This window comes from Triticum dicoccoides, chromosome 6B (genome assembly GCF_002162155.2).
Source record: "Triticum dicoccoides isolate Atlit2015 ecotype Zavitan chromosome 6B, WEW_v2.0, whole genome shotgun sequence".
In the NCBI taxonomy this organism is placed as follows: Eukaryota; Viridiplantae; Streptophyta; class Magnoliopsida; order Poales; family Poaceae; genus Triticum; species Triticum dicoccoides.
Genome location: NC_041391.1, coordinates 453938187 through 453949065, shown reverse-complemented (window position 1 = coordinate 453949065; position 10879 = coordinate 453938187). Strand labels below are relative to the sequence as shown.

Below are 10879 nucleotides of genomic sequence, written 5' to 3'. Positions count from 1 at the left end.
TTCATTTTTTAACAGCTTTTTCTAGAAAGAAAAGCGGAAGATGGGCCGGGCCCAACTAGCCGCGCCCTGCAGGCGCCAGTTTGCGAGCGGGCGCATAAGCGCCAAATAGGATTCGCCGTCAGCGACCTGTTACCGAAATCTCTTTCTCAAAAAGAAAACCTGTTCCCTAGTTACACCTCAAAAAAAAAACCTGTTACCGAAATCATGTCCGTTTACCCAAAAGAAAGGAAAAAAAAGTTCTAAACAAATCACGCCAGTTAATTCGTCATGTAGCTTCAGGAAAGAAAAAACATCGGTGCCTCGTGGTCCTACCACACTAGTACCCCTCAATTCTGTCCCACTTACCAGCTACAAATCCTTCTCCTCTTCTTATACCCTTGCTTCCCACAAACCCTAGCCGCCAGATACCCGTGCAGCCCTCCTCCCCGCCGCTTTCTTCTCCCGCTCGCCGCCTCCGCCTCCGCCAACCTCCTGGTAATTTCTCTCCTCTCCCCACCCCAATCCCGCCCCCCGACTCCATCAGCGATTGCACTTGTCGACGGTCTCACGGATACGGTTGCTTCCGCTCCGTCGGATTTTTCAGGGCTGATCCCCGCGCCTTGAACCAAGATGTATCTCCAGTACTACATCAACGAGAAGGGCGTCAAGGTGTACACCACAAAGGTCGGATAGTCTTTTCCCTCGCGCTTACTCTGTGATGTGATGATTTGTATTTGTGACCCCCGTGCTGATGCTTTTTCTCGCTCCTTGTACTGCAGAAGGAATCCCCTCTCGGTGTGCCGACGCAGTCTGCCCACCCAGGTATACCAACTTCCTTTCCCTGACTTTGTCTTGGCTGTTGGATCTTGTTACATGTGCCTTCGTTAGAGTTTGGACTTCGTTAGAGTTTGGACATAGTATGCCGGCGTCTTGTTCTGTAAAAGATGGCACACATGTCTGATAAGCGTCCCCTTCTCGGTGCCATGTCCCTGTTTGTTATGTCCAGTTGCAGCACCAGTCTGCTAGTTCTCACATCAGACGCGTAGGCATGATCTATGCCCATACTTTTTGGAGAAACTTTAGGTGCTTTTGTGTCGGTCTTGGTCTTTTAGGAGAACGAAGATCTTGCTTGCGAAGAGACATTTGTACCCATTGTACATATCCAAGGGTTACACATCAATAAAATGCTGGATGCATGCTGGGAACATTGCTACACCATCTAATCAAATTTTCAGCTTGCTTGACCTGCTTTGTATTATTGTTTTGAGTGTTGGAACAAGGAACAGATGCTTAGAGAGCACTGCGAGGTAGCATCAGCTGATGTTGCTTCGTTATTTAGCAATGTTTTCTTACTAGAATTATAATTGATTGCCCAGGGGTCACAGTAAGAATTGAAGTTCCAATCTGGAATTGTTCTGTTTTCAACATCCGTGCTGGAAAATTCACTTCCTATGCATTTCTATTATGGTTTATTCTGAAAAAAGTAAAGAGTCCAGAAATTGCCCACCCTACTTGCCTTGAGCACCGAGGTGTTTGGGTAGATATTTGTAGAATACCTCAAATCATATATGTTATTGGGTGGTGAGCGCTCCTCTTAGAAGCACTGATATAATATGTCCGTTCTGCCTGTAGATGACTTGTGATATCTTGGTTTTCTTCAATTGAACATCTGTATTGTATTTCTTGTTGACATATCAACAATAAATTAACTCTGCACATCTAAGGGTCCTCTTATAAGTGCCGTTCTGCTATGTTCTGTAGAATGTAGATGAGTTGTGATATCCATATTTTAGTTTTCTTATGTTGAACATCTATGAGTGCGCTAAAGAATGGTACTTACATAATTGCTTGTGATACAGCTCGTTTCTCCCCGGATGACAAGTATGCCCGTCAGCGTTACCTGTTGAAGAAGAGGTTTGGATTGCTGCCAACCCAACAGCCAGCACAAAAGTACTGAAGCACTGGATGGGTCCTCCTAAGAGATCTGTTTTCTTTGCTGAATGCCGTTTGGAGTGTAGATTAGCTATGTGAAGAGAGAATCATCACTGCTACTTATCTTGCTTGTTATCGCAGTATCTCTAAATGTAATGTTATGCTACCGATGGGTCGTACTCTTTTGTACCATGTGCTCTCTGTGTGACTAAATCATTTGGGATCTACCTTGCCCTGAAGTTTGAACTACTACTTTTGCATTATTAGTTACTGAAATGAGAATCAGACTAGTAGCCCTTTTTTTTTTCTGTGCTACAAGGAGATGATTTCTTGTTTAGCTATTCTGCTGAATATGTAATGCTCAGCGAAATCGCTAATTTGTGATCTTCACACGAGCAGCTTCTGATGGTGTTGAGCTACCCCTGTCTTCTTTGTTCGAAGCGATCAGCTGCTGTTGCCACCCCAGCGCCTCTTAGCAATTATCTGATTGAAAATTGTTTGTATTGGGGTTGAAATTTGTTAAGTTTTCTTGTTCACAACTTGGTAACGTTGGAGTTCAAATCTGAAACTTGTTGTCTGTAGTTATTGTTTGTTCAAAGATGATTGTTTGTCATGAAAAACAAATCATGTTCTTTGATCGAGCGACAGATGGTCTGTTGGAAAAGGCTATCGCTCAATCGACAGATCTAGTGTGGGTGTCCGTCGCCTCCTTTGATCGACGCGTAACGCATGTTTCTCTACCTCCGACGGGATCGCGCACGCATGTCTCTCTACCTCCGACGGGCTTGCGCTGAACGATGGTGGTGTTTTTGTTTTTCAACATCTACTTTGTTGCAAGTAAGACTGCAACATCAGTTATGTTGCATAAGTTTCTTCCGTAACACCATAAAGAGGTGAAGACAAAGAAAAAATACTTTTGTTGCAAAAAGAAGTGAAGACAGGAAAAAAATCTACAAGACGACCTATGTTGCAAAAAATAAATTCCGCAACACGGCTGATGCTGCAAAAAAAATCCGTGTTACAATAGTTTCCGCAACACGATCATTGTTACAAAGAAGAGAAAAACATCCAGCCGCTTGATTTTGTCGAATCTAACATCTCACGAGGCGGCGGATCTAGCAGCTCCCACAACGGGAAAGGCTATACAGCCACACGTAGCCGACTTCTCAAAAACATAAGCACTAGAGGAACAACTGTCGATGTGTGTTTTTCTGGGCCTGAAGCGGCCAAGTAAAAATATATTTATTTATTGAACTAGGTAGTTTATGCCAGTTTATCTTAATGGACTGTCTGAGCTTTCAGCTTGTAGCATCTACAAACTGAACTGACATTGCATGCTAACCCAGTTGAACTTCATACCTATGAGCTAGAGAAGATAACACTATGCTTCCTTTTATTCGCAAATGGGGTTGACATTACTTATCTTAGATTTGTCTAAATATGGATGTATCAAGTCATGTTTTAGTATTAAATACATCCATATCTAGACAAATCTAAAACAAGAATTTTGGGACGGAGGGAGTACCAGCTTACGTAAGGGGCGAATCGCAAGGTAGCAGACAACCACAATTTCCAGTTTTGCAACTTTCACCTAAAATGCACACAGGCAATAGCAAACAACCCCTATACAATAATCATTGCCGCTAGGCAAATTTGGATGGTGCTCTTCAACTTGCATTTGGTGAAAACAAATATCATGTGTATTAAAGAACAGAGACAATGAAACTAGACAAGCGCAGAGAGACAAAGAGGCTATAGAGTTTGTCACAATGCCATGTGTATCACTGACTAGTGATACTAACTTATATTGTCAAAATACAATTGCTCAAAATGTCCACAATAATATCCATACATATGCCACAAGTTCTTTTGAGGGGTTGGGGGTTGAGGATGTATTGTGAAAGCAAAATGATGCATTGCTATTAGCAGGAATAATGTATTGCATATGAGTACTGAGTTGCAAAGTAAGCAATGATCATCCGCACACCATTTCACATATAATACGACCTTTCAGCTACTCTGGTGAAGAAACCAACTCAACGTCCCTGGAGGATGGATCATCGTCTTCATATTCAGATATATCATCACCAGTGCTAATTATATCTGTGTTGCTTGCCTGCCTAACAAACTGACCCCGCACCCTCGGCCTTGTTTCAGCAACTTTCTTCCGATTAACATACCTCACCTTCTTGTCAAAACAGCGGTCCTTCCTTTTCTGCCTGAATTTTGCAAGTGCTGCAGCTCTCCTGCCAGATCGACTGTGTCTTTCCTCGGGAATTGGTGTGCTTGATACCGACGACCACACATTCTGCGTTGACAAATGACTTGAATGCACATTCATACCAGCAGGACTATACTGATACGATTGCATCGATGCACCATGGGATTGGTGATAAACATTGTATTGATGGAGCATTGTTGGTGGTGTATGAGCTTGAGCAGTGTTTATGTTTCCTTGGAAACTTTGAACTGAATGAAGTGCCATGCCATGCTCTACCATCCCTGGATAATAAAATGGGTAATGATATACAGGAGGGTTTCCTGAAACATCTTGTTGGCCCTCATTCCTTTGCTCCAGATGCAAGTTAGAGGAAGAAAAGCATACCAAAGGATACTGCACAGGCGTCTCAAAAGCTTTTTCATCCTGAATATTTATACTACTATTAGTGTCTATTCTCTCGGTCGCACCAGAGAAATTACCCTGGTGATCCATAACATCAATCTGATTACCCTTTCTCTGTAGTTCATTATCCAATGGATTGTTTGCTGGAGTGCTTGATTTAACATATGCTAGAAATGCAGATGATTCAGCTATCCTCAAATTAGTCTTTATTGGGCGTGAAAACATTCCTCCTGGAGATGCTGGTAAAAAGATAAGCTTTAGAAACCGGCTGAGAACTATGAATGAGTAGGTAGTATGAGAGGGGACAAAACACAAACAGCTGAAGAGGAAAGTAAAGGTCAGAGTGAAGGCACTTACATGCTTTATCATCATCTTCTGCAATGCTAGGTAAATTTTCCAATTTGTCTGTTTTGGGGGGGTCCATGGCAGGAGACTGGGTATAATAAGAAAAAGTAACGGTTTAATAAGTAACTTAATGCACAGCAATGAGCATCTCATCATTGTACAGCATATGTGGTAAAAAGCACAAATTTGCGGCAACATAAGTTTTGTACAGAGAAAGAAAGAGAAAATTAGTTGATTACCTCATATTCATGTTGACTCGAGATATTTGTTTCATGATTTCTATTTCCTTTTGGCTTATCATCTGTCTCATCCGAAAGGAGTGTGGTGCTATTGGTATTGGCATCACTAGGTTCCGACAGCACCAACTCAAGATTGTCAATGAAGAAGTTTTTCTCGGCCAAACCAAGCTGCCAACAGCAATATTCAGTTCAAGAACAATTCATAAACAGTACAGCAAAGACCACAGGCATAGCAGCTTAGAGCATTCTTTTAACACTACTAGTGAAGGTGAAAAAACAGATTGCCATTTACCATCCGTCTTCTTCGCCAGACATGGGTCCAGAGATTCAACAGCTCATTCATGCGAAGCGGCTTGACCAGGTACTCCGCTGCCCCGAGCCGCAAGCACTTGACAACAACAGAAACCTCGTCTCTATTGGACATCACTGCATAATTGCATCCGTACGTATGTCATCACTACAAGCATGGCACAGGAATTGGACAGAACCATGGGAACCGGAGACAGCTTACTGATGATGGGGATGTGGCGCAGTTCCTTGTTCCTGCCAATGTACTTGAGCAACTTGAAGCACTTGGAGACTGGCAGGTCGACCTCGGCCAGGATGATGTCTATCTCAGCGCCCTCGCAGTTGAGCACGTTGATCACCTGCCGTGGAGACTTGGCGCAGGTCACTTGAAAGAAGAAGCAGCAGCAATACCAGCACCAGAGACATCGATCGTTAGAAGAGAGTATGGTGATGCTAGTTGCATGAGTAACAATAAAACTAGCACAGCAAGCAGCAAACACATGATTAACAAGCCTAAGGTGAACTGACCTTGGTAGGAGCAGTTGCAGAGGAGGCGAAGCACATCCTGTGAGCTGTCGGGGTCGCTGTCGCAGAGGAGGATCCTGACCTTGCTCCGGTCGACGAACGGCTGCCCTCCCCCCACCCCGGCGCCGCTGCCGCCAGCGCGAACCCCCTCGCCGGCGCCCACCATACCCAAGCCCCAGGCAGCCACCTGTGCGCAATCAGCAGAGACTTCCCAAGGGCGCGTTACGACGAATCAGCAGAGCCCGCAGCCGGAGAAGTAGACGCAGGAGGACGAGGCGGCGGCTGTTGGATCTGCGGACGCGTCCTCCTCCATGTATGCGGCCGCTGGTACCCCCCAATCAACTCGGCTCCCGGCGAGCTCCCGCGGCCGGAGGATGATGGGTTGCGGCCGGTTCAGCAGTGACCTGTGCTAGGAACGGCGGCCGCGCCCGGCGGCGGCTGCCTCCGCCCGTCGCAGTCCACCCCGCTCCATTATCTGGTGGTATGCTAAACTATTCGGGGCGGTGGCTGGTCTGCGACGGTGGGATGTCCACTCTTTGAGATATTTCCGTCGCCTTTTTTCCTCGCTTTTCACTATGGGGTGGGGGAACATGCGGCCCGCCCGGCTCCGCAAGGGCAAAAGCCAAACCACGCCGGCGGGTTGGAATAGCTAGTAAACCGAGCCGCTCGGAGGGTCACGGCTCCGAGCTGAGCCAGGAGCCGCAGCGCGCGCGCGCTCTCGGCCGCGCGCAGTGGGGCCGCGTGTCGCGTCGTGACGACACGAGCGGCCGCCGTGAGAGCGACGGCGGCTGAGGCTCGAGCCTACGGAGAGAGCGAGCCGCTTGGTTGGTTGGGGGACCAGGCTGGCGGTCGCTGACCGGAGGAAAATATCTACAGTGGTGGCTTGTTTTGAGCTAAACGCTTTTGCTTTGCGGGTCCTGGTCGTGGAGTGCGTGGACTAACTAACCGCGAAATATCTTAATCTGACGGATTAGGGGCCGTATGCGAAAATGAAAGCTGAAAATGGAACGAAGCGGGTGTGCCGTCGCGCACATCTCCTTCCGGAGCGCCCATACCTGCTCGCCTCGACCACGTGCGGCGGCCTCCCGTCCCTCCGTTTTGGGTCACCCGGCCGGCCTCGCAATGGTCGCCTGCCTGGGAGTCGCATGATACCTGGTGCGAACATTATGGGCACGCACGCGCTGCATCCGCATGGTCCGTATCGTTTGCCCACAATGCGTCGCTCCGAGTTTTGGCAGCGAGAAAGAGAGGGTATTCTCGTTGTTTCTGGTACAGATGATAGTCGAGTCGTTTTTCCTACTACGAGGAGCCGACTAGAAACCCTAGCCGCCGCCGGTGAGTTCCTCCCGCCCTTTCTTTCAGCAGCTCCCTTCTGCTGACGTCGTCAGTCGTCGGTGGTGAGTGGGTCATCCAATCTACGAGTTTGGGTCATGTAGTTTTATGTTAGGTCATACTCCCTCCGTCTGGGAATACTTGTCATCAAAATGAACAGTTTTGCTAGAACTCATCTAGATGAGATATAATTTGGTCTCATTCATCTTTTATAGCCACTGTATGTGATGCTATAAGATGCGTGTGTGTTGACGTGGGTTGTATTTGTTCTTGTTTTCAAAGTGAATGAGACCAAATTATATCTCATCTAGATGAGTTCTAGGCACTCCCCAAAATGAATAGAAAGGATGTATCTACATGTATATTTGTTTTAGATACATCTTTTTTTATTCATTTTGATGACAAGTATTTGCGGACGAAGGGAGTAGTGGTTTAGGTTTTTGGGTCGTTTATCATCTTGCTTTTGGCGGCGGCGATGGTAGCACGAAATAAAGAAGTTTCAGATCATTTCTCAACAAAGCTTAGTGACTAGGCATGCAGTGTGCAATCCAACCAGACTGGAGCTGATGTATATGGGTTTTTCTCCATTTATTGAGGATCAAACTCGGTGTGTAGTAGAACCAACTCATCAATAGAAATCCTTGGTACTCATCTAAAAAAATTCTTTGAGGACAATACTTATCTTGATACTCATATTAAAAAGGTTGTATGCATCACTAGTTGGTGCAGAGGCGAAGAAGTGGAAATCTCTAATGTTATTTAACAAGGGTGATCCCATGTCACTAATGTTATTTAACATTGTTGCTGACATGTTGGTTATTCTAATTGAGCGCGCCAAGCAGGACGGTCAAATTGCATGAGTAGTGCCACATTTTGTGGATGGTGGTCTCTCTATTCTGCAGTATGCCGATAACACAATTCTTTTTATGAAACATGACCTGGACAAGGCTGACACGTCTCCGTCATATCTACTTTTCCTAACGTTTTTCCTCTTGTTTTGGACTCTAATTTGCATGATTTGAATGAAACTAATCCCGGACTGACGTTGTTTTCAGTAGAACTATCATGGTGTTGTTTTTGTGCAGAAATAAAAGTTTTTGGAATGGAATGAAACTTTGCGAGGATTTTTTATATCAATAAAGAGAATTTCTGGAGTCAAGAGCCACCAGAGGGGGGCACCTGGGTGGGCACAACCCACCAGGGCACATCTGCCCCCCTAGATAAATCATATCACTGTGCTACTAATCACCTTGCCGCAGATAATTAATCTCTGGGTGTGGTTGAATTGACAACTCAGCTGCTAATACCTTCAAATATTCTTTGGCTCCCCTTGTGTCGAATCTATAAATCTGGGTTGAATACTCTACCCTCGAAAACTGTTGCGATCCCCTATACTTGTGGGTTATCAAGTCCTTTTTCTGGCACTGTTGCCGGGAGCATAGCTATATTTGTTGAGTCACTTGGGATTATTATCATATTATCACTATGAAGAATCTGAAGGATGATAAGACTAAGATTTTTCCCTCTAAAACGAGCGGAGTAAGGAACTGCCATCTAGCTCCGCTTCAGATTCACCTTCTGTTATAAGTAAACTTGCAACACCACCACATGCTATCAATTCTGATATGCCTCAAGTTGTTGATGATGCTACTTCTGCTATGAATGTTACTCATGATGATGTTAGTACCTTGCTTGATGATGATGTGCCATTAGGTGAATTTCTTGATGAACAAATTGCTAGAGTAAGACAACATGATATTGTTGAATCTGATGATGAGTTTGAAACTGAAAATCTTGAAACACCTACTAGAACTAATCCTCCTAGATATGAATTGTCAAAGGTACCGGAAGGTTATAGTACGAGTGAGGAGGCAACTAGAGATATTCTTACTTGTAAGGATAGAGATGATCTAGAGAAATTATTATGCAAGTATAAAGAAAGATTTCTGAATGCTAAAATGAAATGTGATCCCGAGTTTGCTACTTCACCTATTTTATTGATGATAAGGACTATGAATTCTCTGTCGACCCAGAGTCTCCCACAAGCTTGGGAGAGGCTTCTCCAATTGCTTAATGCTTTGCCTGATCACCCTCTTAAGAAAAATGAAATACTTGATATCTTCTATAATGGACTAACCGATGCTTCTAGGGATTTCCTAGATAGTTGTGCTGGTTGTGTTTTCAGGGAACAAACTATTGGGCAAGCTGAAGAATTATTGAATAATGTATTGAAAAATTATGATGATTGGACTCCTCCTGAAACACCTATTAAACCCACTCTGAAGAAGAGGGGTATCTTATATCTCAGTCCTGAAGATATGCAAGAGGCAAAGAAATCTATGAAGAAAAAAGGTATTAAAGCCAAGGATGTTAAATAGTTACCACCTATCGAAGAAATACATGGACTTGAAGCACCACCACCATCTAAGGTGGTAGAGGTAAAATCTTTAATGAAATTCAATGATAGTGATGATCCTCGTAATAAACATCCTAGTCAATGCTTTTATGAGTTTGATAATTACATTAGAAAGCAAGATCACTTCAATGCAAATATTATGAAACAATTAAAATACAACTCTGATATGATTGCTCGCTTAAGTGACTTGCTATTTAGAATCTCAAATGATGTTAGAGGTGTAGAAAAGCATGCCTCTATGGTTCAAACTCAATTAGAACAAGTTGCCAAATCTCAAAGAGAGTTGCTTGATGAAATGAACAATATAATATAAGTGACTTTGCTGTTAGAGTAGCAACTAGAGGAGGTAAAATGACTCAGGAACCACTTTATCCTAAGGGACACCCAAAGAGAATTGAACAAGACTCTCAAAGAATTAACACTGATGCACCTAGTCCTTCCAAAAAGAAAAAGAAGAAGAAAAATAATAGGACTTTGCATGCCTCTAGTGAACCTGAAATAGAAAAAAACCCTGATAATAATAATGAAATTTCTATCTCTGATGTTGAAACTCAATCTGGTAATGAACACTCACCTTTGATAATGAAAAAGATAATGATGAGGTTCATGAAGACACTTAAACTAATGATAAAGAACCAGATAATGATGTTGAGATAGAACCAGCTATTGATCTTGATAACCCACAACCTGAGAATAAAAGATATGACAAAAGAGACTTTGTGGCTGGAAAACATGGAAAGGAAAGAGAACCATGGGTTCAAAAACCTACGCCCTTTCCACCTAAGTCAACTAAAAAAAGATGATGAAGAATTTGAACGCTTTGCTAAAATGCCGAGCCCAGTCTTTTTGCGAACTCGCTTGACTAATATCTTAAAAATGCCTCCTTATGCAAAGTACATGAAAGACATCATCGCTAATAAGAGGAAAATACCGGAAGCTAAAATCTTCACCATGCTTCCTAATTACACTTTTAAAGATGGAGTACCTAAAAAACTTGGAGATCCAGGAATACCAACTATATCTTGCTCCATCAAAAGAAACTATGTGAAAACTGCTTTATGTGATTTGGGACCTGGTGTTGGTGTTATGCCTTTCTCTTTATATAAAAGACTTGATTTGAATAAATTCACACCTATTGAAATATCTTTGCAAATGGCCGACAAATCAACTGCCATACCTATCGGTATTTGTGAGGATGTG

At 43.7% G+C, this 10879-nt stretch overlaps 2 protein-coding genes across 2 annotated transcripts; one reads left to right on the top strand and one right to left on the bottom strand.

The window, feature by feature from the left end:
* The first annotated feature begins 344 nt into the window (after positions 1-344).
* LOC119324288 (H/ACA ribonucleoprotein complex subunit 3-like protein) lies at positions 345-2193 on the top strand. Its single transcript, XM_037598057.1, has 4 exons — positions 345-474; positions 584-663; positions 759-801; positions 1839-2193. The coding sequence occupies exons 2-4, from the start codon at positions 610-612 to the stop codon at positions 1934-1936; spliced, it is 195 nt and encodes a 64-aa protein (XP_037453954.1). The 5' UTR covers positions 345-474; positions 584-609; the 3' UTR covers positions 1937-2193.
* Positions 2194-3666: 1473 nt separating this feature from the next.
* On the bottom strand, positions 3667-6494 carry LOC119322672 (two-component response regulator-like PRR1). The gene is made up of 6 exons (XM_037596159.1): positions 5935-6494; positions 5630-5791; positions 5411-5544; positions 5119-5286; positions 4892-4967; positions 3667-4773 (listed from the first exon to the last, which is right to left on the bottom strand). The coding sequence occupies exons 1-6, from the start codon at positions 6095-6097 to the stop codon at positions 3926-3928; spliced, it is 1551 nt and encodes a 516-aa protein (XP_037452056.1). The 5' UTR covers positions 6098-6494; the 3' UTR covers positions 3667-3925.
* Positions 6495-10879: the final 4385 nt, after the last annotated feature.

Bases quoted from the DNA above. Each gene is read 5' to 3' on its own strand.
- LOC119324288 (XM_037598057.1), top strand. From the start codon at position 610: ATGTATCTCCAGTACTACATCAACGAGAAGGGCGTCAAGGTGTACACC. The intron at 664-758 runs GTCGGATAGTCT...CTTGTACTGCAG, and splicing joins TCAAGGTGTACACCACAAAG to AAGGAATCCCCTCTCGGTGT. The intron at 802-1,838 runs GTATACCAACTT...CTTGTGATACAG, and splicing joins GACGCAGTCTGCCCACCCAG to CTCGTTTCTCCCCGGATGAC.
- LOC119322672 (XM_037596159.1), bottom strand. From the start codon at position 6,097: ATGGTGGGCGCCGGCGAGGGGGTTCGCGCTGGCGGCAGCGGCGCCGGG. The intron at 5,545-5,629 runs GTAAGCTGTCTC...GCAATTATGCAG, and splicing joins GCGCCACATCCCCATCATCA to TGATGTCCAATAGAGACGAG. The intron at 4,774-4,891 runs GTAAGTGCCTTC...TCTTTTTACCAG, and splicing joins AGAAGATGATGATAAAGCAT to CATCTCCAGGAGGAATGTTT.